The sequence below is a fragment of the Convolutriloba macropyga genome, chromosome 3 (genome assembly GCF_964194025.1).
Source record: "Convolutriloba macropyga chromosome 3, txConMacr16.3, whole genome shotgun sequence".
NCBI lineage: Eukaryota > Metazoa > Xenacoelomorpha > Acoela > Convolutidae > Convolutriloba > Convolutriloba macropyga.
In genome coordinates this window covers 26,867,905-26,894,209 of record NC_134470.1, presented here as the reverse complement: position 1 = coordinate 26,894,209, position 26,305 = coordinate 26,867,905, and the positions used below count along the sequence as shown (strand labels likewise).

The window sequence follows — 26,305 nt, the reverse complement described above, 5'->3', positions numbered from 1 at the left end:
TTACCACTAAAAAAGACAATTCTTTTCAACTTAGACCTATTATTATGCATTTTATCTTATCCAGTTGCTCGTGGAAAAAAACTCATTTGTAAAATGCTTCACCAGAACCCCAATTAGGAGATCGAGAATTGCATAATAATCCATAATAATCCATCTTATTGATTCTTGAGATGGTACACAAGGAAACAATATATTCGGGATCAGAGTGAAGTATTGAGACTTTTTGCTTGTCATCATCGATCTAGAAAAACCTTTTCCTGTCCAGCTCGAAAACTTTCGTAAGTCTATAATTAACATGAAACTTAAGAATTTTTCTTTTTATTTAAAAAGAACGGTATAACACACAAAACTTTTTCTTAGCCATCATTTCAACGTACACATGATTAAACATATAATATTTTATCAATTAGGTGTACTTACATTCAATTTTCATGAATTTTTGCGCAAACTTTTTGGTTTGTACCATTAACAAACTGGCTATAATCATTTTAGTGGCGCCAGTTTTCACAATTACTAACTTTGGTTGAGCATCAGCAATCAAATAAAGTACATTTTTGTCACCAGCACATAAAGAAGTTCAAAGCTTTTTCACTGAAAAAGATCTTACCCACTGATATATCCCTGTTGAATTAATGGACATAAAACCGCTACTCCCAACAAACATAGGTCATTGTCAACAAAAATCATCCTCTATTCGAGGAATTCCATTTGTCATGGGAAACAATTTTGCAGTAATCTTGGATTCTCGGCCAGAGAGCTCTCCTAACAACTAATTATTTGTTATTTCCCATGCAGCACTTTTAAGACATTATATAAACCTCTAAAGGCACGCCATCTCGCTATTGTTGTACTCCCTTTGGTAATGAACTACTAAAATACCGGGAAAAATCTGGTTGCCCCATTTGTGTTATACTTAGTTATACCGTAAGGTACTGTCGCTTTTTCCAGCGTGATTCTTGCAAAGGAATCAAGAAACTCAATTCCACCTATCAAAACTAACAATTTAAAACATCACTTCTCTTGAAAATTGTTTGTTGTAATTGTTTTACCAATGAAACAATTTAAGGACCCATTATGTAAAACACCTATTGACCCCAATAATCCCTGGCCAACGCTAGCCACTCAATCAATTCAATAAATATTGATCTTAATATCAGTTCCTGATATCCTCCCGTTCCTCTTCTAGTCAACTATATGGACTATTTTTTCATCTCCTCTTCTCGGATATCAATTAACATCATGCCCGTTATTTATATTTTCCTCACTATTTTTTTCTTATCATGCCTTTAGAAAACGTTTGTAATTTGCATAGATTTGTTCCTCATCCTCAAGGTTTTCTACAGCCGCATTTTTATTGTTTCTATGCATAATTGCAACTCTTTATTTTCCATACCTTTGGCGTTATCAACACCCAGCAGATTGTCGGAAACCGAGGGTAATGAAATCTTTCCAAACTTTTTCTAACAAACTGAGCAGACATAACAAAAAAGATCAACACCAATACACCTAAAATAGGAAATGTCTTTTCTGATTTGTTAGATTGGCCGCCTTAGAAACTTTGTGAGATTGATTTGATTATTGAATTAATAAAGGAGTACTTACAATGGTTTAGCATAAATTTATCACAGTTTTGAGTTTTGAGTTTTTGTTAAATCGACTGTTCTTCATGATTTCTGATGTTGTTATGGCTGAGTACTTGCATGACTTTTCTTAACCATGTCGAATCAGTATCGGGCACAGATGGTAATTAGTGCGCATATGGGCAATAATCCACTGGGCATCAATGTTGATGACATGGCCGTGTTATTTTCAGTGTTATCAGGAAATTTATCGACAACAGTAACGGAGGCTCTGAACACTTAGAACTAGAAACAAACAGCTCAACCCGAGCCACTGGAAATTAAAACACTAGTTTATTTAATCATTTCATTTGTTAATTATCTCTTTCAGCCCCTTATTGAACTTTAAATTGAGATTTTTGGCACAAACAGGTCTTAGTCAGATATCTTTGGCTTCAAATTGTTGTATGTATCCTCTATCAAGTTAGACGGGCAAAGAGATCATTTACTGTGTGATCTGTAATACCCCGGCGTAATTTGAGCAAACAATTTTAACTGGCGTGCAATCGCTTCTTTAATTGCTATGCAAACAACGTTGCTATGGACAATGCCAAGTTATCTTACTAATCTTTAAAAAAAATTTTGTAGAAAATTTTGTTAAACTGAAATTTATTGTCACCATGAAAGAACACGATTACTTGATGATAGAAAAGAACTTGTTTCTTCAGACGCATGAAAGAATCTTGCATGATAGGAAATATTTTGAAAGTTTCTCAGCAGAGATTACATCCAATTAGGCATTAAAACGTTTTGTGTTTTTAAGTAAGCTCAAGGAACCACTAAGCTGCTGTTTGAGCTCTTGTTCTATTGTCAGGTTTTGTGTGTCGATTGAGATGAACACGTTCTACCCTCCCTCTTCATCTGGACAGGAAGAGAAGAACGTCAGTCTGTCTTGTGTGATGCTGATGCCTATGAACAAAATGCTTAACGATGACGCCACTGAGGCTGTCATAAACGCTGGTCAGTTGAGGGTAGTTTTGTCACCAAAAAAAGTTATTAGAGTTAAGATAAGCACGTAGATAATTTTTTCTCAAATATAATTTAACCCCAGTGTTCTGAAAATTTTTATCGTGTAAGATCTGTCAGTAATTTCTGATAAATCATCTTGCTGGTAGTTGTAGAATTTGGTAAATCCTACTTTTATCACAAAAATGTCGCAATAAAAATGGATACAACCTGAATTTCGAAAATTGGTTACCATCAAATTGTTAGTAAGACTGTTGGCGTGCAATTCAATGTCATTTGACAAACCAGACTTTTATGGAACAAAAAAAGGCCGACTTAGGAATTGAGGGGGTGCAATGTTGGTTTTCTGAGGGGGCCCGAATTTATAAGAGTTAGTTATCATCCGGTTTTTACCTCAGTGTGATCGAACTTGGTAGGGAGTTAGTGCATATCTTGAGGCAAGTTCCGCTGTTGACAATTCTAGGGAATTTGTTTTAGAGATACCATGGGGGGAACTTTAGACTTCCAAATAAGGCTTAGATTCTTGTGTTCATAGTTTGACCGATTGATTAATTGGTAGCGTCATAAGTCTGATACGGCTTTTGTGTTAGTTTGAATAGCTTGAATAGAAGTCAGCAATGTATAAAGAAGGCGTTGAGGTCATTCAATTGTTCTTTTGAAGTCATAACAAACTTTACGTAAGAAAAGCCTTTCTAATGTGGTCCATAATGTGAAGTGAAAAGATTCTTTTGTTTTGATCATTCTTGTACGTTGTTGCTTGATAAGTTACTTAGGAGTAGAACCATGGCATTACCAAAACACAACCATAACACAGCTGTAGCTCAGGAGTTGACCTGTATAGAAGTTGTGATAACAAAAACATTGTTGAGGGAGTTGAATTGACTTGATAAAACCAGAAAACCGGCTTGAGCGATTGGAAACCAGAACACCGGTTTGCGCGCTTGAAAATTAGAACGCTTGAGAACACCAATCAACCGCATCTAGATCAAGCGGCTTGATGGAGAGCTTGTAGAGTTAGAGGATAGTAGCGCTTTAGTGATGAATTTGGTTAAAGTTGTCAACCATCTTTTATAATAAAACTCTGGTTGATTATTGATTTGATTTTGAGATCTTTTACATTTCTTGTATATCCATTTGATGTTATTTGATTACTCGAATCAATCCATTATTCCAACTAGAATTTCTTACAGCCGACAAGGGCAGCGTGGGGACAAAACAACCGTCCGATAGAGGTCCGAGAGCCATCAAAACACCCCTTTCAATTTGTTAGAGTTTTGGGCGCTAGTCGGTCCCCAGCTAGTCAGCCTAAGCAAAGTACAAAATTCTACAGTGACGCTCCTGGGTGGGCCATCTCGAGACTTCTTGGCGGTTGGAGTTGTTTGGCGGCTGTGGTGGTTGCAGTTGAACAATAGTGGACTTTGCAAGTGCGAACAACAAGAGAGGAAGGAGAATTGACTTGTGTGGCAACAAGTGAAGGAAAAAGAGAAACCCGAGGAAAGAGTCACGTTCGAGCTTGATTGAAAGATAGAGTGCAAGTGTGCAGAACAGTTTTCGGTCGAGTTGGTGTTCGACTGTTGGTATTGTTAACATTTAGCTTTCCTTGAGACTAGAAGAGATTGAGTTTTGACTTAGTCAAGAGCGTAAGTTGCGTGAGACTGAGTTTGTACAGCGAATTGAGTAGAGTATCGGCTTTCTTATAAGAAGGTTGTTACAGGGCCTTGGCCAAGATCAAGAGATTTGTGAGGCATGGTAAAGAGAGAGAAGTGAGAAATGGAGGTAGTCTAAAGAGAGAAAAGCTAAGTGAGAGCAAGTTATTCAAGACTGTCATTGTTAGGCTTCCTTGAGAAGAAGAGGGCCAGTTCAGAGTATCGAGAGCTTGAAACAGGAAGTTGGCAAGCTGGTGTTTGACAAGTGCAGTTGCGTGTGTAAGGTTTGGTGAGTATAGAGTAGAGTATAGAGAGATTAGATTTGAGGGCGAGGGATTTTCCACGCGGTTTTTGTTCTCTTTTCAAACTGGAGGAACACGAGTTTGAGAGTTTGACTCTGAGGGAGAGAGCAAAAAGAAGTTCGCAAAGTAGGCCAGTGTTGGTTCAACAGCAGCAAGATTTCAGTTAAGATTGGCAAAGGAGATTAAGTCAGGTTAAAGGAACAGTAGTTACTGATAGGAGAGGAGGAACTGGGCTTAGAGTGAGAGGCTAAGGGATCTTCTCAGAGAGAGAGAGAGAGGACTGCTGGACAGAGTCGAAGAGTTAGAGTTGAGGAACACCACTAATAAGCGGAGAGGGGAAAAGAAAAACATAATTATTTAGTAAACATGGATTGGAGTGCGTTCCCTTTTGTAGAGTATTTTCCGTCGGAAAGGTTTCCGAAGTGGGAAGAATGGAAGTTGTACTACCTTGACGTTGTAGACGTTTCACAAATGAGTGACGATCTAGCTATTTTGTCAATGCTTGGTCTATTAAGAGGATGGGCGTTGCAAGCGGTTTCGGGTTGGCCATTCAGATTCTGGTTTTCGGAAACTGGTGAAGTGGTAATGTCGTTAGGACAATACTTTGACATCATTGACGAGAGACTATCTTTAATAAAGGTGAAAATTGTGATCATACGGATAGTAGGAGAAGTAGGGGAAGAAATGTAACGGAAGAAGAAGCGGAAAGTGAGAAAAGTCAAGCAGAAGGCAGGATAATATACTCCTTAAACGAAAACTCAGATGAAAATTCTGAGCTTTGTGAAGTTGGTTCGGATTTAGTGGGAACAGAATGTAGTAGCCAAGATGAAGCAATGAGGGAGAACCTCCAGAACGTGATAGAATCGCTTCAGTTGAGTGAGGAGCAAGCAGAACAATTAGATCTGAGTATGTTGGGAGAAGAGCAAGTAGGTATTAAGTATCGATACAATCAACGAACTAGACAGGAAATAATTGTTATCCCCAGTGAATGGCTCGAGACAAATATTGCTTCTACGGAGTTCGAAGAGGAGACATTTGAAACTTTTGATGAAGAAGCGTGTCGAGGAAAAGAAAATGCTTGTAATAGAGCTGAACAATGAAAAAACTTTGATGCAGGAAAAAGATCGGAGGATAGAGAGTTAGAGTCACGAGTTGAAAAGCAAGAAGAGGAAAGGAAGCGCCGTGAGACGCTGACCCGCGTTGATATAGAGAGCAAAGAACAGAGAAGACTACAGGAGGAGAATAGGGAAAAATTTTTGTCAAAGTTGGAGAAAGTAGTTAGGCCTGAAGGTTTTGTCTATTACGTTGACAACTCTTCAGCGAACAATGGAGGTTATGACTGCTTTCCCAATAGCGAATCTGGCAATGGGGGCAGTGAAGATGAGGAAGTTGAGTTTCGCTCTGAACAGAATGAGTTGGCTGTTTGTACTCAAGAGAAGAACAGCGACTGCTTAGATCTCTTGTCACCTGAGTTTTTGTCTCTAGTAGGAGGCTGTGAAGTTGATATGCGAGAGATAGAATCCAATCAAAAAACTTCTGCAGAAAGCCTAGCTGAAGACTATCTTAGAGCTACTTGGAATGAAGAGATTGACACTGTAATTGAAGAAGTCCCGTGTGTAGTTGAGAGAAGGGGTTGTGTATCTAGTAGAGATGAAGAGGAGTCTTTTCGAAACGAAAATAAAATCAGAGAGAAAGGTAATGGTTCCATTTGCCCCGCAAGCGTTAGTTCTGGACCCTGGCAATGTACAGACTCACGAACAAATAAAACTGGAGAAATTTTTGGACAAGATCAGCGGAGTGACAGTCCGTGTGACTTAAAAGGGGAATGGCCAAAGCTGTGTGCAGTTGTGAATCTACAAGGGGATGCAGTGGTTAAGGAGTTTAAGGCAGAGTTAGAAACTAGTACACGGGCAGTTTGAAAAAGATAGGAGCGTATTCCGGAGTCCCAAAAATTTGAATAGACGAAATAGGATTCAAGTTCTTTCGAGGGGTTGCGAAGTAGACTCCTGCTGGGAAACAACAGGGGTTCTGGAAGTTAATGGATCTGGCACGTCTAAAGCTGACTATGTTCAAGGCGCTGATAATTGTCCTTCAGTGGTTTCAGTGTTACATCCAGGGAACAGTTCAGGTGAATATAGATTACAAAGGCTGTCCTTAGCTAGAGTAGCTGAGTTCGAATGGGAAAACTCATCAGAGATTCCTTCAGAGCGTATGATTGTAGCGATTTCCACCAGAGATCGGCATCAACTCTCCAGTTTCACTGAAGTAATAGAAGGATTTGAGGTTTGTTCAGTTAATGACACTATAAAAACAACTGTTCACCATAAGTGAGTGATGGTTGCCTACAGGCCTGTTTCTGAGGAATGTCAAGAAATTCAGAGAAGCCATAATCGTACATTGGGTGTTGAGAACCAGTCGTGCTTCAGTAGGTCCGATCTATGGGCCCGACTGGAAAGGAACTTGTCTAGAGTTGAAGACGCGTGGCCAGAAGAAGAGGATGGAGGGGAGACTGTCCCGGTTCGGGAGAAGGATACTCCGCGCCAATCCGGCACCCATGTAAACTAGGTTTTCTTGACTACCCCAATTTTTAGAGAAAACCTGATTGTCTTAACTTGTCATAACAACTGGAGAACAGCTGAAGTGTTTTTGGTCGAGAACATTTTGAGAGCTTTGGAGCAGTTCTTTTTGAAAAGCCAAAAAGACTTAAGAGAAAGTTTTTCTTTTCAATGGTCAAGTCAAGAACGAAATTTGGGCCAACCAAGAAAGGCTAGGCGAAAGAGGGTAGATTTTGGAAGTCAGTACACAAAATTCTATAAGAAGCGGCTAGAAAACTTCGAAAGCGGTGTTAGAAAGCGAAATCTGAGAGGGAGGAAATGCAGAATGGAGGCTGACTCAAGTCGCAGTGAGCAATCAGCTGAATTACGCGGCTCATGTTGTGAGGACTTGGGATCCAGGAGTTGTGGTCAAGTGTCAGCAGAAGAGAGTAAATGTTGCAGTTCACCAGAGGACTTAGCAACTAATGAGCGAACAAACGGGCAAGTAAGTCAAATTAGAAGTTCGAGCCCTCAGCTGATTTACAGTACTAAGGTAACAGAGAAGTTGATCGCAACCGAGGAGCTGGACTTTCGGTCTACTCTTGGCAGTGAAGCAGGGGGTTCCTTAGAACAATCAGGATCTGTTAATGGCATGACTTCAGATAGAGTGGAGGACATATATGCAGACCCCCAATTGACTACAGGAGTGGATGTTACAGAGGAAATTCAGAGAATTAATAAGGGAGAGATAAGGCAGAACAATGTGTGGATGGTTGAAAGAGACTCTGATGACCTGTGGTTCCGAATGGGAGTGGCATATAATTGTGTTAATCAGGGCCACGGTCCTCGGAAAGAAAGTTATCCCGTTTCTTTGGGGTCTTCAAACGACTTTGGAAGCAGAAGCGAGGAGGTTGATTCAATGCCTATTGTGTGGTACCCACAAGTTGATAGCACAAGTGATGTAGTGTACAGCAGATGACGGGAGCCTCAGTCAGTAGTCGATTTGCATTATGAGATGATGAGATCGATAGGCGACGTCCACAGCAGAAGGGAAGAGTTCCGTCAGAGAGGATTCTGTTTCAGCAGTTGTCGAGACTCGATGTCACGAGGGACAATGTGGCTTCAGGCAAGTCGGAAGGCGAGATGGAGCAGGCTGAAGCTGATGAAGAGATGGTGTTGGAGGAGGAGACCTCCAGATAATAGATGGCGGTCCAATGAGGAGATGGGCGGACATTCTTTCAAGCATCGAAGGAAGAAAGATTTGAAGTACAGTCGGTTTCGTAATCTTCAGCAGGATAGCTTCTTTTATTTTGGTATCCTATTATTGTGTTTAAAATTAGTTTCTGTGTCTAATCATTGTTCGGTAGAGTGCTAAAGTAAGTCCGAAGAATTGGTTAATGGTGCAAAGTTTGTTTATGTGGTGAAATAATTGGTAAATACTTTATTACAAAACTGTAACTGGTAGAGGGTGTATAGAGTATCTGTGGTTAAACACAGAAACTTGGTTTGTGAATATTGTGTAGAATAAGCTAGTTGTATATAACAAACCTCGAAGTACTTTTACATAGGTGAGTTGGATCAATTTAATTGAATTTGGAGTTACCGAAATTGTTTGAAGGAGAATTTTTGGTAAGCTGTCCGGTGAAATGATGAAAAGTTTCGATGGTTCAACTAATCGGTTGTTTTGAAGATAAGACGTAACAGAGATTGCTATTGAATTGCCTCTTTATTAGTTGTTATATGTGTTATATCTATATACAGAGACAATTTTCTAATTTGTATAATCCTTCTAGTAGTTTCAGCCTTAATTGTTGATTTGAATTCATATGCTGTAAATTTGGTATAAGTTCTAGATTTCAACGTTGATGTACTGATGCTTAAAGGTAGATAGCGATGGTTCACAAACTGGTCTATTAGGCTTACGTTAGGCGAATAAATCTGCTGTGATGTGTTGAGGATTTAGTTATAGAAAAAGTAAGGTATGCAAGAAGCAAAATCTGCTGATAAGTGAGACTAGATGTAAGAACAAGACAACCTGATAATTTTTTTAAGATTAAGCTTAGTTAAGATTTAAGTCAAATGCCAGTTTTAGAAATTATAGAAGGGAGGAGTGTAGAATTTGGTAAATCCTACTTTTGTCACAAAAATGTCGCAATAAAAATGGATACAACTTGAATTTCGAAAATTGGTTACCATCAAATTGTTAGTAAGACTGTTGGCGTGCAATTCAATGTCATTTGACAAACCAGACTTTTATGGAACAAAAAAAGGCCGACTTAGGAATTGAGGGGGTGCAATGTTGGTTTTCTGAGGGGGCCCGAATTTATAAGAGTTAGTTATCATCCGGTATTTACCTCAGTGTGATCGAACTTGGTAGGGAGTTAGTGCATATCTTGAGGCAAGTTCCGCTGTTGTCAATTCTAGGGAATTTTTTTTAGAGATACCATGGGGGGAACTTTAGACTTCCAAATAAGGCTTAGATTCTTTAGTTCATAGTTTGACCGATTGATTAATTGGTAGCGTCCTAAGTCTGATACGGCTTTTGTGTTAGTTTGAATAGCTTGAATAGAAGTCAGCAATGTATAAAGAAGGCGTTGAGATCATTCAATTGTTCTTTTGAAGTCATAACAAACTTTACGTAAGAAAAGCCTTTCTAATGTGGTCCATAATGTGAAGTGAAAAGATTTTTTTGTTTTGATCATTCTTGTACGTTGTTGCTTGATAAGTTACTTAGGAGTAGAACCATGGCATGACCAAAACACAACCATAACACAGCTGCAGCTCAGGAGTTGACCTGTATAGAAGTTGTGATAACAAAAACATCGTTGAGGGAGTTGAATTGACTTGATAAAACCAGAAAACCGGTTTGAGCGATTGGAAACCAGAACACCGGTTTGTGCGCTTGAAAATTAGAACGCTTGAGAACACCAATGAACCGCATCTAGATCAAGCGGCTTGATGGAGAGCTTGTAGAGTTAGAGAATATTAGCGCTTTAGTGGTGAATTTGGTTAAAGTTGTGAACCATCTTTTATAATAAAGATCTGGTTGATTATTGATTTGATTTTGAGATCTTTTACATTTCTTGTATATCTATTTGATGTTATTTGATACTCGAATCAATCCGTTATTCCAACTAGAGTTTCTTACAGCCGACAAGAGCAGCGTGGGGACAATAACCGTCCGATAGAGGTCCGAGAGCCATCAAAACACCCCTTTCAATTTGTTAGAGTTTTGGGCGCTAGTCGGTCCCCAGCTAGTCAGCCTAAGCAAAGTACAAAATTCTACAGTAGTGCTTTTGATCTAAAGATCAGCCACTTTGCAAAGCTGAATACGGTGAAGTCTGAATTGCACGCAAAACTTGATGAGCGCGGAGTGACGCCCCACATGTCTACTTTAAGAATGTAATTTTTAATCAGATATATGTACCCGAGTTTTGCATCTAACTGATAATGTTACATCTAAGATTCTTCGTTGATATTATTGATGATTTTTAAATTTAGCAAAGAACGTTTAGCTGAAAAAAAACTTGCGCTTAAAACTCTAACAAGATTGAGTTGTGTTGTTCGCTCATTGAATTTTTATTGGAACACTTTTTGACGCAGCTCTGAATTCCTCAGTTTTGTATACCTCAAATTGAAGCACTCAATTAATCAAATAAAAACAGCCGGTTGAATAATCAATAAAAACCAGTATTGTAAGATAAAACCGAAGTTCAAGCCCATTAATTTGCAAAAAATCTCACTATTCAATCAAACGGTGAAATTTCTTCGTAATTTTGCTATGATTTCTGACAGCTCGCACATTTAGAAAACAGGCCCACCTTCTCGCTGTTTTCTGATGTTATAATCGGGGTACGAATCATCTGAGAATGTCATAGCCACACAGTTTCGGCAGTCTCGAAATATCTAAGATGTCGAGTCATAGTCGCGATAAATTACACAGTGCCGAAGAAGAGAAACAGGAATGCGTTTTGTCAAACTATTTCGCTAATTCAAATAATGGCTAATTTTTGCGGGATTAATTGTCTGATCAAGGCCAATTATTGTCTTGAGCAGAAGGTTAATATTTCTACCACCTCAATCTCGGTATTTGTAATGGCTCCGCGTAAGTGAACTGCTACTGATCTAAAATTGCGATGCAAAACTGTCATATATCAAATGAACAAGAAATTGAAAATCGCCTATAAAATAAATATGTTCACCTTGCAACGATGAGATATTTTCTCTGGTTTAATATTCAAGGTTGCTATTGCTGCCAATTGAAAAATCGTATTACAAGATTTTTGATGCTTTTTAAACAACATCAGAGGACAATATCAGACACCTGACGCCACCAATCACAACCATGCAACTCTCCTCAAATTTGTTTTCAAATTGCACAAAAATGGGAAACGGCCCCAAAGTGTATTGGGAAATTCCGTTACAAATAATGGGCAATAAAGATGATTTAGCCAATTGGTGAACTACGCAACGTTTGAAATGCGAACTGAACTATCAAAAAACATGATATTTGGATCATAACCAATTGGGAAAAAAATTATTGCTTTCAAGAATGCCAAATTTGAGATGAACTCGCAATTTGTAATCTGGACTTTTCATGTAAGTGTTTACCAATATTGTTCTCTTTCATTTATGCTTAATTAACATGCTAACAATTATAGCAAAAAACAGTGATAAGTGCGAGTAATATAGGCGTTGTAAAGCTGTTTTTGCATTACAAAACTTTATTTGCATTATAAAACGTTTTACAAGCAAGGCAAGAAAAGTTACTACAGGTTATCTGTGCAACAGTTGTTTTTAGGACTAGGGAGAGTTTCTGCCAGTTGAATAATTAATAAATTTTGGATTAACTCCCCTGAGTTTTATTGAAAAATTGTTTCCATGGTGCATAATAACGAAGGGACTGTTTAAAACGTTCTCAAGTGACATCAAAAAGCTCGAAATTTAAATCGAGAGAACTCTACATTTATACTTTTTCACAAGTATGAAAAAAAAACAAAATCAGCAATACCTTGCATCAATTGCAAAATGTAAATAAAGAACACAGAATAAATATATTTTTTGGACGTGATAATTATCAATTAAGGAAAAACTAACGAAAACCCTGCCCAAAATCAGATAGGAGAAACTGCAAGTTGGAATATGAAAATAAGTCCTCGCTTATGTGAACTTGGCCATATCTCATGGGCTACGCCTTAAGCTCAATGGTTGATTGAGGTGGAGCTCATGATGAGCATGAAGAACGTGAGGCCAAATTGAACAGTTGAGCTAGAGTTGCATGAGAAATAAAATTCGATCGGTTTGTTCTTTTCTGACAACATATTTATGAAATAATATTAGTGCGTGAATATGAATATCACACATGAAGTGACGCTAAAATTCAAACTCAAATCACCTCACTATTACAAAATCAGTACTGCATCATCAGTTTATTTACGATTGGTTCACGACGAAAAAATTTGTTAGAACACAATAGTCAACAATCGTTCTATACAGTAAAGAAATATCCTTTTACACCAAATTAACCATGAAAAAATGACCTTATGAAAATTGTTCAGATTGTGTTGACAGCTTTGCCTGCATGGCAATCAACGATACACTTTGAAATGTAAAATCACGTGACTAGCGGCATGATAGAAGCATGAGAAATTACCATAAAACAGCTGAAACTTTTCAAATCGATTAACTAATATTGACATACAGTGCGTTTTAAAACGCAATTTATCTTTGAGCTCTATTGTATTTATTACTGTAAATTGTTTCGCTAAATGATCTTATTGGTTGCACTGCCGAACTAAGTCAATTTCTCTTAGTGGCTACACAGAAACCGAGCCTATTTTCACACTGTTGTAATTGAGGTCATTTGAGAACCAAACACTGCTCATTGAGTTATTTCAGAAAAATCAAATCTGAGTTAAGTTTTTTATGTTATTTCTTAGAGACCATTCAACACAATTAGTTGATTTGCTTTCGTTTTATCATTTAAAAGGCACTATATTTTTTACCGCCAAGCTTGCTCAAGATTTACTTTTGTTTGCTGAGTTATTAAAAATTGTTGCTTATGTACCGAGATACGATATAAAAAAGAAAACATAGCTCCATTAATGCAGTCTGCCAAGTGTTATTTAGTTCTATGTCAGAGAGTGGGTTTACCAAACGTTTATAGCGACTTAAAGTGATACCTCCATGATATTTGTTGATTGATATATATTATCGAAACACCCATAATTTCGCATCTAATTAGTTTTGTGAAACTTTGGAATTTTACTTGCTTCACGCAAAGCAATTTGTTAATCAGCAAATGTGAAGGATTAGAATTGAGGACCAATTAAGTATCAAGTAATGCACCGGTAATTGCAGTATAGCCAATAATATAGTTCACAAAAGTTAACTCCGAGAATCTAATTATCGGACACATCTTAAACAGCTGAAACGCGAACTGGGTGGTCTAATGCTTTCCCTGTCTTTGATAGGAGAGCAGTTGTTACAATGTTAACATCGGGGTTTTTCCATGGGACCTTATTTCCATGAGAGTTTATATCCCTCTACCCTATAACTGTAATCTAATCTTGTTTATAATTGATACGGTTTTAATTTGGGTTTATGATTCAGCAAAGGTTGCAATGACGCCTGGACTAATAGAGCATGGTCTGAAGCAAGTGACGAAGAGTGAACAAGTCCAGGTAGAAGAGGTCACAGTCAAAATCAAAGTATGCAATGACCAGGACAAGTGCAACACTCTTCCTCTTAAGGACAAGAAGACTCTCCGATTCGAAGTGGGATCATTCAACCCGGAGGAATTGTTTCATTTTTTTAGATATAGAGTTGTGGTAACTTGAAATGTCATGGGAAAACTTTGGCAAAAATTGAGGGCTCATGCTTTAATGAGCTCGCAAGATAACCATCATTTTGCAAGATTTTGCAAGATATGCATTCCTCATGCAAGATCTTGCTCTCGCCTGGAAATTATTAGAGGACTGATTTCCGACTGATTTAGTCATAAATGGATTGAACTTTTTCAGGCCAAAAGAGCCTTTGGCAATTAATTTACACGGGTCACCGAGAAATGGAATGATAGATGCAGTGGAATACAAATTTTTCGTTGCAAAGAGAAATCATTGAAGAAATCAGACGCCTATATTTCAGAATTCTTCCAAGATTTTGACATTTGTCTTTCAAGCGTCTTGCAACATCGACGGTTATTTTGCAAGGTTCTTGAAAATCCAACGGCTGTTTTAAGATCAGGCAAGATCTTGAAAGATGGCGCATAATGCAACACGACTCTTGCAAGATTCTTTTTTGCTTTCTCTAGATACAATCTTACCAAAAGTTTGTTTCGCTAAATGATCTTATTGGTTGCACTGCCGAACTAACTTTGACTTGTTGAAAATCGAGTTTAATTGATATTCTCAAACTTTATTTCAGAGGACCAAGTTTCCGAAGTAAGAGAACATCTGTACAAAGTGGAGAGTCAATTTCTCTTAGTGGCTACACAAAAACCCAGCCTATTTTCACACTGTTGTAATTGAGGCCATTTGAGAACCAAAAACTGCTCATTGAGTTATTTCAGAAAAATCAAATCTGAGTTCAGTTTTTTATGTTATTTCTTAGAGACCATTCAACACAATTAGTTGATTTGCTTTCGTTTTATCATTTAAAAGGCACTATATTTTTTACCGCCAAGCTTGCTCAAGATTTACTTTTGTTTGCTGAGTTATTAAAAATTGTTGCTTATGTACCGAGATACGATACAAAAGAGAAAACATAGCTCCATTAACGCAGTCTGCCAAGTGTTATTTAGTTCTATGTCAGAGAGTGGGTTTACCAAACGTTTATAGCGACTTAAAGTGATACCTCCATGACATTTGTTGATTGATATATTTTATCGAAACACCCATAATTTCGCATCTAATTAGTTTTGTGAAACTTTGGAAATTTACTTGCTTCACGCGAAGCAGTTTGTTAATCAGCAAATGTGAAGGATTAGAATTGAGGACCAATTAAGTATCAAGTAATGCACCGGTAATTGCAGTATAGCCGATAATATAGTTCACAAAAGTTAACTGCGAAAATCTAATTATCGGACAGATCTTAAACAGCTGAAACGCAAACTGGGTGGTTTAAAGCTTTCCCTGTCTTTGATAGGAGAGCAGCCGTTACAATGTTAACATCGGGCTTTTTCCATGGGGCCTTATTTCCATGAGAGTTTATATACCTCTACCCTATAACTATAATCTAATCTTGTTTATAATTGATACGGTTTTAATTTGGGTTTATGATTCAGCAAAGGTTGCAATGACGCCTGGACTAATAGAGCATGGTCTGAAGCAAGTGACGAAGAGTGAACAAGTCCAGGTAGAAGAGGTCACAGTCAAAGTCAAATTATGCAATGACCAGGACAAGTGCAACACTCTTCCTGTTAAGGACAAGAAGACTCTCCGATTCGAAGTGGGATCATTCAACCCGGAGGAAGTGTTTCATTTTTTTAGATATAGAGTTGTGGTAAATTGAAATGATACGGGAAAACTTTGGCAAAAATTGAAGGCTCATGCTGTAATGAGCTCGCAAGATAACCATCATTTTGCAAGATTTTGCCAGATATGCATTCCTCATGCAAGATCCTGCTCTCGCCTGGAAATTATTAGAGGACTGATTTCCGACTGATTGAGTCATAAATGGATTGAACTTTTTCAGGCCAAAAGAGCCTTTGGCAATTAATTTACACGGGTCACCGAGAAATGAAATGATAGATGCAGTGGAATACAAATGTTTCGTTGCAAAGAGAAATCATTGAAGAAATCAGACGCCTATATTTCAGAATTCTTCCAAGATTTTGACACTTATCTTTCAAGCGTCTTGCAATATCGAAGGTTATTTTGCAAGATTCTTGAATATCCAACGGCTGTTTTAAGATCATGCAAGATCTTGAAAGATGGCGCATAATGCAACATGACTCTTGCGAGATTCTTTTTTGCTCCATCTAGATACAATCTTACCAAAAGGTTTTCGTTCACTCACCAAGAAATCTTGGTGCTTGCATATTCTTAGCAAGGTTTTGTAATGAGCGTTTAGGTCGTGTATTATCTAATTTTATCAAATTTTAGTTCATTATAGGTGCAAATTGCATTAATTTTAGTAGCCTTTTACTTTTGGATTGTTGAGGATCAATGAGGGAATGGTTTGTGCTATACCCACACAATCATGCGAGTCACCTAGATTATCTTTCATGTTCTTCTTTGTTACAACACTGAAGAGAATGTCATTCATTCGAGGTCGTTGTCAGCAAGCCAGTAATGTAGTAAAAGATCTTAATAAAGCAAGTTATCTAACTATGAAATATTAATTGTAAAGACCCAAGTCAGCCAATGTTTAAATGTTTTGCATGAAATGTCAGGATCTGAGAAGGGGTTCGGAGGACTACCAGGATGTGGAAGATGCCTCAGTGGAGATGTGCAATAGAATCAAGACCAACATGGATGGAGTGTGGGCATGCTCCCTTCGCAATATCACCACCACCTCAGACGACAAACAGGATAATATGGTCAGATATGTTCGTTTTCTCAACTAATAAGAGAAAAAGCAGCATCAGCAGCAGAAAACAATGTATATATCAATGTATATATACTTCCAAACATAAGAGTTTGTTTTAAAATTTTTCAACGCAACACAAAATTTAATCAACCAAAAAATTTTAATCAATTTGTTGTCACAAATTTCCCAAAGGAATAACTTTGTTGACGAGGGAACGAAACAGTTCCAAAACTGCTCTGAGAGTTACCCGGTTGAAATTCCAGAAAAAGCGACTTCTGATCATATCATTTTTGACAAATGGGGGGGTTGTGCTCGAGATTTCCAGATTACAGCTCCGTTCGAACGAATACAAGTCTTGCCAGTTTTCTTGACAGAGTCTAATCACAAGTCACTGCCCTGGGATAGCCTTATCAGAAAGCTAGAGAGTCTGTCTGATTATAGGTTACTTCGAGGGAACCACATTATGAACCAAAATTGCATAAAACTGTGATAAGAGGTGGTTAAAAATAGGTTACTGATACAGTTTTTGAAGCAGTTCTAACTTTAGGTGATCGGTGAAGTGAAGATAGAGGTTGAGATGACACCCGGAATTGATTACGGAGATAGAGACTACAAGAGAGCATTCAAGAAAATCAAGACAGCTATTGCAGCTGATCAAAATATTCCCCCCAGAATGAAAGGGACAGTTTCCAACTTCGGCGAGGAGATTCTAGTAGGGGAAAAGAGTTCTACAGCAGTTGTAGTCACGGGGACCTACATATGCACGCTTGGGGCTGCTTGGGCTCTTGTGTACTATCTTGGCCTGTGAGATTGCTTCACTGCCCATGAAATGGAAAATTTAAAACGGAAGGAAAATATGGACAGCGTCTAACCATATAGCGGCCTAGAAAATATTGTAAAATACTATATTAATGAAAAATAAATACTCTGGATGAATTGACATATAATAACAAATTAGTCTTACTGCAGACTTTTTGGATAGAACTGAAAATATAGTTATAAAGATAACACGGGTCAAAAAGAATTCAATAAGTTGAATTTTAAATTAAAATTGGAACTGAAATTATACAAAAATTAGCTCGTTTTAATAGTAGTTATCTATGCGAAAATATACAGAGAAAAATTAGATTAGCTAAAAATATTTTACTTGATTGACATGCGAATAGATCTTAGTTCCGAATCCCGGAGTTGATTTTCTATTTTCATCAACATTTCAAGAGAATCATATATGGCCTAAGTACAATCGAGTTCATTAGTTGAAGGTCAATGGATCTTAGAATCAGGTTTCTGTTGGTGGGAGAATTTACTTCTGACACATGAATGATAGGTCAATAAGATAATGATAGCGCCAAAACAAAATTAGGTTTGAGTTTAGCTTTGTGACCATTACTTATCGACATAACAACAAAGATCGTCAAGTGAGTTCTTCTTTTGTTCTTTGAAACTTTAATAAAGAAAACTTCTGCGTTTCTTGATGTTTCCTTGAAACCATCACATTTGTATTGGGCTAACGTAGCACTTCTCGACTGCTCTTTTTTCTTGCTATGAGCAGTGTCCGTCAAGAGAAACCGTATCTTGGCCAGTTCAACATGTAAACAATTGTGAAATTTAGTCAATTTTATCAAAATGTTTGTGCACCTACGCGACACGTAGATGTGCCTATGTTTCAATAGAGAACCGTTATAGTGTTACAGAGTTTCAGGTCTTTAAAACACAAAAAATTGCAACTTTTTCATTAGATACTTTTACATGAAATAGAGGTTGCTTTAATCTATAAAATATTCAAGTCTGGTAACCATGAAAATTCAATTATCCCCGTCGGGTGGTGTTCGCGTTGGTTCAAGAGAAAACTTGCAAAATGAGCAGTTGAGGCTCCAACTATACACGTAACAGCTAATGTGGGCCTCTTGCCCTAACGAGCTGAGAAAACTGAACTGTTGGACTGAATTATAAAAGTCAAGAGTGCGATCGACGACGCATGGGGAAACAAGTAGAATCACACTAGCGTGCCTAGAAGTTTGCAAACTTCATAATCAAGTTTGCTTCAAAAATTATTTTTGTCTTTTTTTGTCTCTGGTGGTTAGGTTGTTGGTGCTCTGCGGCTGATGTGGCTGCAAAGGCTTCATCCTGCTGTGATCATCCCATATCTGTGTCCTGAAGTTGTGCTTCTGATTGAGATTTGGTCTCCTCCACTTCTGATTCCGCTTTCACATTGTCCTCTTCTAGCCTCGCAATTTGGTTGTCGCTCATTAGAATAGTCCGTGTCAAGATTTCGGGCTTTATGAAAGATGTTTTCAAGCCCTTCCTAATGATGAAGGTAGCAGGAACTGTCTGTTTCATTTCATTGGCCTTGAATAGAATGGGTTCGCACAAGTCGACATCTGCTATTGCTGGTAGTCTCACTCTGCGTCCCAACAGGAGTTCAACTGGAGTTATGCTCCTCGTCCTTGAAGTGTTGCGAAGTGTCATCAATGCCCTTTGCAGGAATGTTCCAAATGACACATCAAGATTGGGACTCCATGGTTGAAGTGCCCGCTTCACTGTCTGAACTGCTCTTTCAGCCAGTCCATTAGCTCTTAAATGATAATCGGGTGATTCCATTTTCTTAATTCCCAGCGATTCACACTACTGTTTAAGGTCTCCAGTTACAAATTCAGGACCATTATCTGATACTAAAGTTTTTGGCATTCCGAATCTTGCAAACATTTGATTAAGATATAATTTAACTGTTTCTGATGCTCTATTTCCCGCGGGCAAAGCTTCTGTCCAGCAAGAAGCCATATCAACAAATACTAAGATATTGCTTTGGTCCTTAGCATAACCTCAGTCCATGTGGAGACGTTCACAAAGGTCGGATTCTTGCCACGCAGAGACTGTTTCTCCCAGGCTAAGCCTGTTCACTTGACAATTCTTACATTTTCTAACAAAATGTTGAACGTCCTGGGTAATTCTAGGCCACCATGCTATCATTCTGACTGATGCCTCAGTTGCATTCTTCCCAGGATTTGTCTCATGCGCTTTTGCCAAAACCAAGTGTCGTAGTTTGGGCGGAATGGAAGGAACAACACCTCTGAAGATGATTCCATTGTGTACAGTCAGTGCATCTTTGTGTTGTTCGAAACCTTTTCAGTTTCTGAACATTGTTTCTAATGGCCACTTTTGATTCGTTTCATTATGTCCTGGAAGAGTCTGTTTGTTCCAAGTTCAGTTTTGATTGCAACTTGGGTTACCAATTTACTCTGAGCGAAGTAGATGTTATTTATTGCGAGGCACACTCCATCGTTGTCGGATTCGTCTTCGTCAAAATCCATTCTACTCAAAGCATCTGCATGAGTATCTGCTCTCCTGGTGAGCTTTTCAATTCATAGTTGACGCCCATTAGAGCTATTGCCATCTTGTGATTCTAGATGATACCCTCTTCGGGATTTCTTCGTCTGCTGCAAAGAGATATTTGGGTGGTTTGTGGTCCGTCTGTAGGGTAAAACGTCTTCCAAGAAGAAGTTGCTTCATTCTTGTGACCAGAAAAACAATTGCCAGTGCTTCCCGCTCTATTTTTGAGAAGTTTTGCTCCGCTGAATGTACATATATGACTGGATGTCCTTCTTGCGAAAGAACCCCGCCAATGGATTTTTCAGAGGCGTCAGTAGTAACTGTTGCTTCTTTTAGTAAACTATATGGCTGTACAAGTGGGTCAGCACACAATTCAGTTATTGTGTCTTCAAAGGCTTTTTGTTGCATTTTGCCCATGAGAAATTGCTGTTTCTCATGTTATTTAAGGGTAGCATTTTTGTTGCAAAATCAAGAATCATTTTTCCGAAAAAATTTGCTAGCCCAACAAACGATTGGAGTTGTTTGCTGTTAGTTGGTGCTTTTGAATATTTTATTTTTTCAACGTGTTTGGGATCTGGTGCTTTTCCCTCGTTTGAATTGGAGTATCTCAAAAAAATAACGCTATCGACTGGTTTTGAGTTAGACTTTTTCTCATAAATAGAAACATTTTTCTCTCGCAGTCGACCCCTGACTGCAATCAATCTCTTGTCAAACTGCTCCTTGGTAGTTCCATAGATCAACACATCGTTTTGAAACATCACAACACTTTTGTTTCCTTTGAGTGTTGATTCGATGCAATTCTGGAAGATTGAAGAAGAGGTTTTCAATCCCTGAGGTAGTCGGCACATCTTGAACAGTCCCTGAGATGTGTTGATTGCACATATATCTTTTGCCTCTTCGTCAAGTTCAATTTGATACTAGGCATCTGAGAGGTCAATTTTGCCAAAGTATGAGGCCCCATGTAGTTTGTGGAAGATTTTCTCCATGTCTGGTATTGGGTAGTCCTCATCCATCACCTTGCCATTGATATGCACTTTGAAGTCCACTTATAGTCCCAGATCTCCACTCTTCTTTCTCTGCCTCACCACTGGAGATGCATTAGTGACTCCCCCTGGCTATACCGTTTCAATGATGCCCTGTCTGACCATCTGTTCCAGCTTCTCTGTGACCTTGTCTTGAAGAGAAAGAGGTATTTTTCTGGCTTTAATGTGGCTCTGATCCTGATATCAGCTTCACATGGGCTTTGTAACCCTTTACAGCAGGTAGGTGCTCGATTGTGATGTTGTTCACACCGTGCTTGGGTAGAAGGTCTCTACCAAGTAGTGCAAATTCTTTATCAGACTGCACAACTGCGAGTTGTTTTTGTGTAAGCCTGCTTCTGTTCCAATCAATGTCACAATTAAGTGATCCCAGAAGCGTTAATTGATGACCATCATAAGCTTGGCGATGTCCTGTCTCATCATCCAACAGAGGTTTACCAAGCTCAGTCCAATTTTTGATGATATCACTCTGCTGTCTGCACCTGTGTCTACCTGCATTTTTACTTTGCTGTTATTTATTGAGATATATTCCCATGTCTCAGACATGCTAAAGATTCTTCAGTATAAAACATTCCCATCTCCGATAGTAGAAGTGCTTGCTCTGATGAAGTATCTTTTTCTTCGCAAAAGTTATTCTGTTTATTGTACTTACCTGAATTGGGTTGGGGTTTGCATCTACACATTTTTGAGAAGTGTCCCACTTTTTCACAGGTGTTGCATTTTTTAATTAGCACAGGACAGGTTGTACTAGAATGTGGCTTACCTCCACATCTAGTGCTCATTTTGTTGCTTTTATTAGCCGTAAATTTTTCATTTGGCTTTCGAAAAGTCTTTTTGAAGTTGAACCCAACTACTTCTTTCACAGTAAAAGGCTTATTAACTGACGAAGAACTTGCAAAAGCCATTGCTTGACTTTTGAACTGTTAGCTTTCCGTCAGTTCAGTAATCGACATTGTTGGATCTGCTTTAATACCGTCTAGTTGTCTAAGTTCTGCTTAGGGGTCCCTCAAACATGAGATAAACTTTATTTTTTACCAACTCTTCTTCGGGGTAGGCCGCTGTATTGAGTTTTTCGAAGTCACAATAGCGGGCTTCTTTTCTAAGACGTGCTACGAAATCGTCGTCTGACTCCCCTACACCTTGTATTACGGACAGAATTTTAGCCTTTTCTGCAGTTACTACTCTCTCTTTAGGAGAAATATAATTTTAAACCGCCAATCTGATGTCTTTATACGGAGTGTCTATTAAATTCCTAGGACTAATTAGGCTCCTAAGTTTAATATTTGCATCATACCTGCACATAATAAGGAAGAGATTGGTTACCTGTAGGTCCTGTACAGTACCATTGGTGTTAATTTTGTCCTCTTTCTGCTCTGCTCGTTATTTCGCCACAAAAGACAAAATCCACGCAGTAGCTGATTCTGCATTCTATAGATCCAAAATTTGTAGGTGTGTAGTTCGTCTGGACACCATAGTCGTGGACTATAACACGGGTCGAAAAGAGTTCAATAAGTTGTATTTTAAAATAAAATTGGAACTGAAATTATACAAAAATTAGCTCGTATTTATAGTAGTTATTGATGCGAAAATATACAGAGAAAAATCAGATTAGCTAAAATTATTTTACTTGATTGACATGTGAATAGATCTTAGTTCCGAATCCCGGAGATGATTTTCTAATTTTATCAACATTTCTTGAGAATCATATATGGCCTAAGTACAATCGAGTTCATTAGTTGAGGGTAAGTGGATGTTAGAATCAGGTTTCTCTTGGTGGGAGAATTTACTTCTGACACATGATTGATAGGTCAATAAGATAATGATAGCGCCAAAACAAAATTGAGTTTAGTTTTGTGTCCATTACTTATCGACTAAACAGCAGAGTTCTTCAGGTAAGTTCTTCTTTTGTTCTTTGAAACTTTAATAAAGAAAACTTCTAAGTTTCTTGATGTTTCTTTGAAACGATCACATTTGTAATGGACTAACGTAGCACTTCTCGACTGCTCTTTTTTCTTGCTATGAGCAGTGTCCGTCAAGAGAAACCGTATCTTGGGCAGTTCAACATGTAAACAATTGTGAAACTTAGTCACTTTTATCAAAATGTTTGTGCACCTACGCGACACGTAGATGTGCCTATGTTTCAATAGAGAACCGTTATAGTGTTACAGAGTTTCAGATTTTTAAAACACAAAAAATTGCAACTTTTTTATTAGATATTTTTAAATGAAATAGAGGTTGCTATAATCTATAAAATATTCAAGTCTGGTAGCCATGAAAATTCAATTATCCCCTTCGGGTGGTGTTTGCGTTGGTTCAAGAGAAAACTTGCAAAATGAGCAGTTGAGGCTCCAACTATACACGTAACAGCTAATGTGGGCCTCGTGCCCTAACGAGCTGAGAAAACTGCACTGTTGGACTGAATTATAAAAGTCAAGAGTGCGATCGACGACGCATGGGGAAACAAGTAGAATCACGCTAGCGTGCCTAGAAGTTTGCAAACTTCATAATCAAGTTTGCTTCAAAAATTTTTTTTCTTTTTTCGTCTACTTCTAGCTTGAGAGAGACGAGTGTTTTCAGGAGTTGAATTTGTTTTGCGATATAATTTTGGAACAAGTTTGTGATGATGACCATTCATCAATGTTTTCTAAAAATAGGCCTTAATGATATTGCAATTTTTTTATATCTAAACATTCTCACTACAAACGGGGCCACGAATACCAAATTGGCAAAAGAAAAGGGAAAATTAGGTTAATAGCTCATGAATGTCTGGGATTTAAAAGTGTTAAACACTGTTGTTCCTCGCGGGAAAAACGTACATCTCTGGTTAATAGTTTACAGTTTACAGAAGCAAAATAATATTTTTTGTTCAATATAAGCTCAAAATGGAACCCCAATAGGTCGAGAACCGTTGACGAACAGGAAACGACGAGGGTAAGCGTCAGGAAATGTTTGCCTAACAATATACTGGCTCGAAAGCTTAGATAAACTGGTTAGAATCCAACTTTATGACCTTCAACGCAATTGTTCTGATCAATTCAAGATTAAGATCTTCAACCCAAAATAGGTATTGGCCTTGTTTAGTGTTTGTTACACCAAACAAGGCGAAAGTCGGGTATGGGTCGGACGGAAGAGCTCGACCGAAACTTTGCGCACACCCTTGTCCGCAACTTAAGTCCTTCTGGCCCATACTGCATGCTTGTCTTGCGGGTCGCGGACCTCATCCTGGGATGATCTTCAATAAGTTATGACTTTGAAGTCATTTTGAGCGGATAGCGGGCAGTAAATTACATCCTGTTCATTTCCATGGTAACAAGGTGCCATCAGCCAGCACAAACAGGAATGAGAGAGGAATCACTATTTGAAGCCATCACCTGTTTTCTCATATATATGAATAACTAATGCAATGACGGCTTATCTACTCAAGAGTTGAGTTAGCTTCAAATCAAAAGGCATTTTGTTGCATTTAAATGATATTTTATTGAAGGAACTAAACTGTAAATGAAATATTAATCTATTATTACGGAAACTTTGCAGATAAAATTTTTATTTCACCTCCTTTGATATATTTGGTATCACAGCGTCACGTCGTTTTTACCTGACTAAAATCAACTAAGCACTGCAGAGAAGAATAGTAAATATTGATTTAAGTTCTCCAAATTTAATTTATTTGAAACCTTCTTTAAGCAACTTCTGAACAACAAAAACAAAACTCTTTCGTTAATTTCGGCCTTGAATAGTGGATGGTTTCATCGAGAGCGAATCAGATTCAGACTCATTTTATCCAGAAGCTCAGAGGCTTCAACCAATTATCCAAAACTTCAATTTCCCTTTATTAAGTTAATTAAGTTTGAGAATTCTTCAAAACTCTAAAAACAGCTACGACTCGATAGAACAGTTTCTCCCTAACTATCGCTATTATAAGGCAATTTTGAGATCTTTCATTATCCAACAAAAACTATTCGATACATTTGCCATCCAAAAAAAGTTGCACAATATTCGACGCAATGTGCACTTTAAGAAGTTCAATATTTGGGGTAATTTTGTTTGTGTCAGTGAGTTTTGTGGGGGTGAGAGTGGCAAACGGACAAGCACAGAACTGTTTTGAGTGCTACTGGTGTACCTATGACTCACAGGCAGAGACCAACTTCAACGCCGCATTCGGTTACCCAATCTCTTGTTCACATCAATTTTTTAGTGTTATATATGTTTTCTTGTTGTCCCTGTTAGCAAATGGTCTGTTTTCAAAAGCCTGTACAAACAATAAACTAACACATGTTCTCACCGAGAGTTCTCATGTTTGTAGATTATGTTTTATGGCAAAAACGCATCATAATTTATATTAGGCTAGGTAAAAAATTCAGATGAAGAAAATCTGGGTCTTTTCCATAATAGCCACCCCCCTCTCCAGCTTAATGGTCAGATAACCATATAGCCCCTCGCCCCCAATCATGGTAAATATACCATAATGGGGGCTATAATGGGAAAGACTTGAAAAACTAAGTTGTAGATTAAGAAAAGGCAAAAGTTAGAGATCAAAGATTTTAAAGGTATAGAAACTCGAAGCAAATTTAATGAAAGCCTCCGACTATTTACGCTATTTCTGCGGACAACAACTCAAGTGTACAAAAACGGCAATCTTGAATATTCGCGTGCACATATTGAAATAAGCAGAGTATTTTTTTATTATTCGTTAAGAAAAGGACAATGTTAATTTCTGATGAAGACGCATAAAAACCGATTGTTCTTACTATGTAAGCCTAAGTGATCGGTGTGTGGATCGATTGTTTAGCTTTTCTCAACACTCCAAGCATGGCGGCAGTGGCTGCAGCCCCAATGTATCCTGCACCAGGAATTCCAGTGCCCCCTTGTCCCACAGATGACAGCAGTCAGCCTATCTCCTCCCCTCAGACATTCACACAGGTACATACATGCACAGCTGACACAGCCAGATTTATTCTGATATAAATGGGCTGCCAAAAGGTAATGGTGTTGAAATAAAAGTCAAACTGAAAAAAAATACAATAAAATTGGGGAAGTCAATTAATCAAACTCTCGATCAACAAACAAAATCTTAATTAATCACGCGTAACCAACAAGTTACATTCAGATCAAATAATGGTTTAATTCTGTACTATTCATTTCTTCATGATATCAACTTTCCCGGGCCGAGGTGTCCACCCCTAATACACCGTTATTAAGCGAGATTAGGGTGTAAAGCGTTTTACACTCTTAAATAGCAGGGAAAAGAGTGTAAGAGTGTAATTTTTAGAAAATTACACTCTTTTTACACTCTTTACACTCTTCATTCCACTCTTTTTACACTCTTAAAAATTACAC

General features: G+C 38.0%; 2 protein-coding genes across 2 annotated transcripts in view; both read left to right on the top strand.

Moving 5' to 3' along the window:
* The window catches only part of LOC142336587 (uncharacterized), a 64,734-nt gene extending 50,828 nt beyond the window's left edge, over window positions 1–13,906 (top strand). Inside the window, exons 3-4 of the mRNA XM_075385496.1 lie at window positions 2,434–2,579; window positions 13,680–13,906. Of these exons, the coding sequence (XP_075241611.1) occupies window positions 2,434–2,579; window positions 13,680–13,906 (373 nt within the window). The remainder of the gene's footprint in view (window positions 1–2,433; window positions 2,580–13,679) is intronic.
* A 1,450-nt stretch (window positions 13,907–15,356) lies between these two features.
* On the top strand, window positions 15,357–17,552 carry LOC142336966 (uncharacterized). Its single transcript, XM_075385963.1, has 3 exons — window positions 15,357–15,569; window positions 16,462–16,608; window positions 17,146–17,552. Exons 1-3 carry the CDS (start codon window positions 15,363–15,365, stop codon window positions 17,404–17,406), a joined length of 615 nt encoding a protein of 204 aa, XP_075242078.1. The 5' UTR covers window positions 15,357–15,362; the 3' UTR covers window positions 17,407–17,552.
* Window positions 17,553–26,305: the final 8,753 nt, after the last annotated feature.

What these genes read in the sequence shown, in the direction of transcription:
- LOC142336966 (XM_075385963.1), top strand. Translation starts at nt 15,363, where the DNA reads ATGACGCCTGGACTAATAGAGCATGGTCTGAAGCAAGTGACGAAGAGT. An exon ending in TTTTTAGATATAGAGTTGTG is followed by an intron (nt 15,570 to 16,461) that starts GTAAATTGAAAT and finishes ATGAAATGTCAG; the next exon opens with GATCTGAGAAGGGGTTCGGA. An exon ending in ACGACAAACAGGATAATATG is followed by an intron (nt 16,609 to 17,145) that starts GTCAGATATGTT and finishes TTCTAACTTTAG; the next exon opens with GTGATCGGTGAAGTGAAGAT.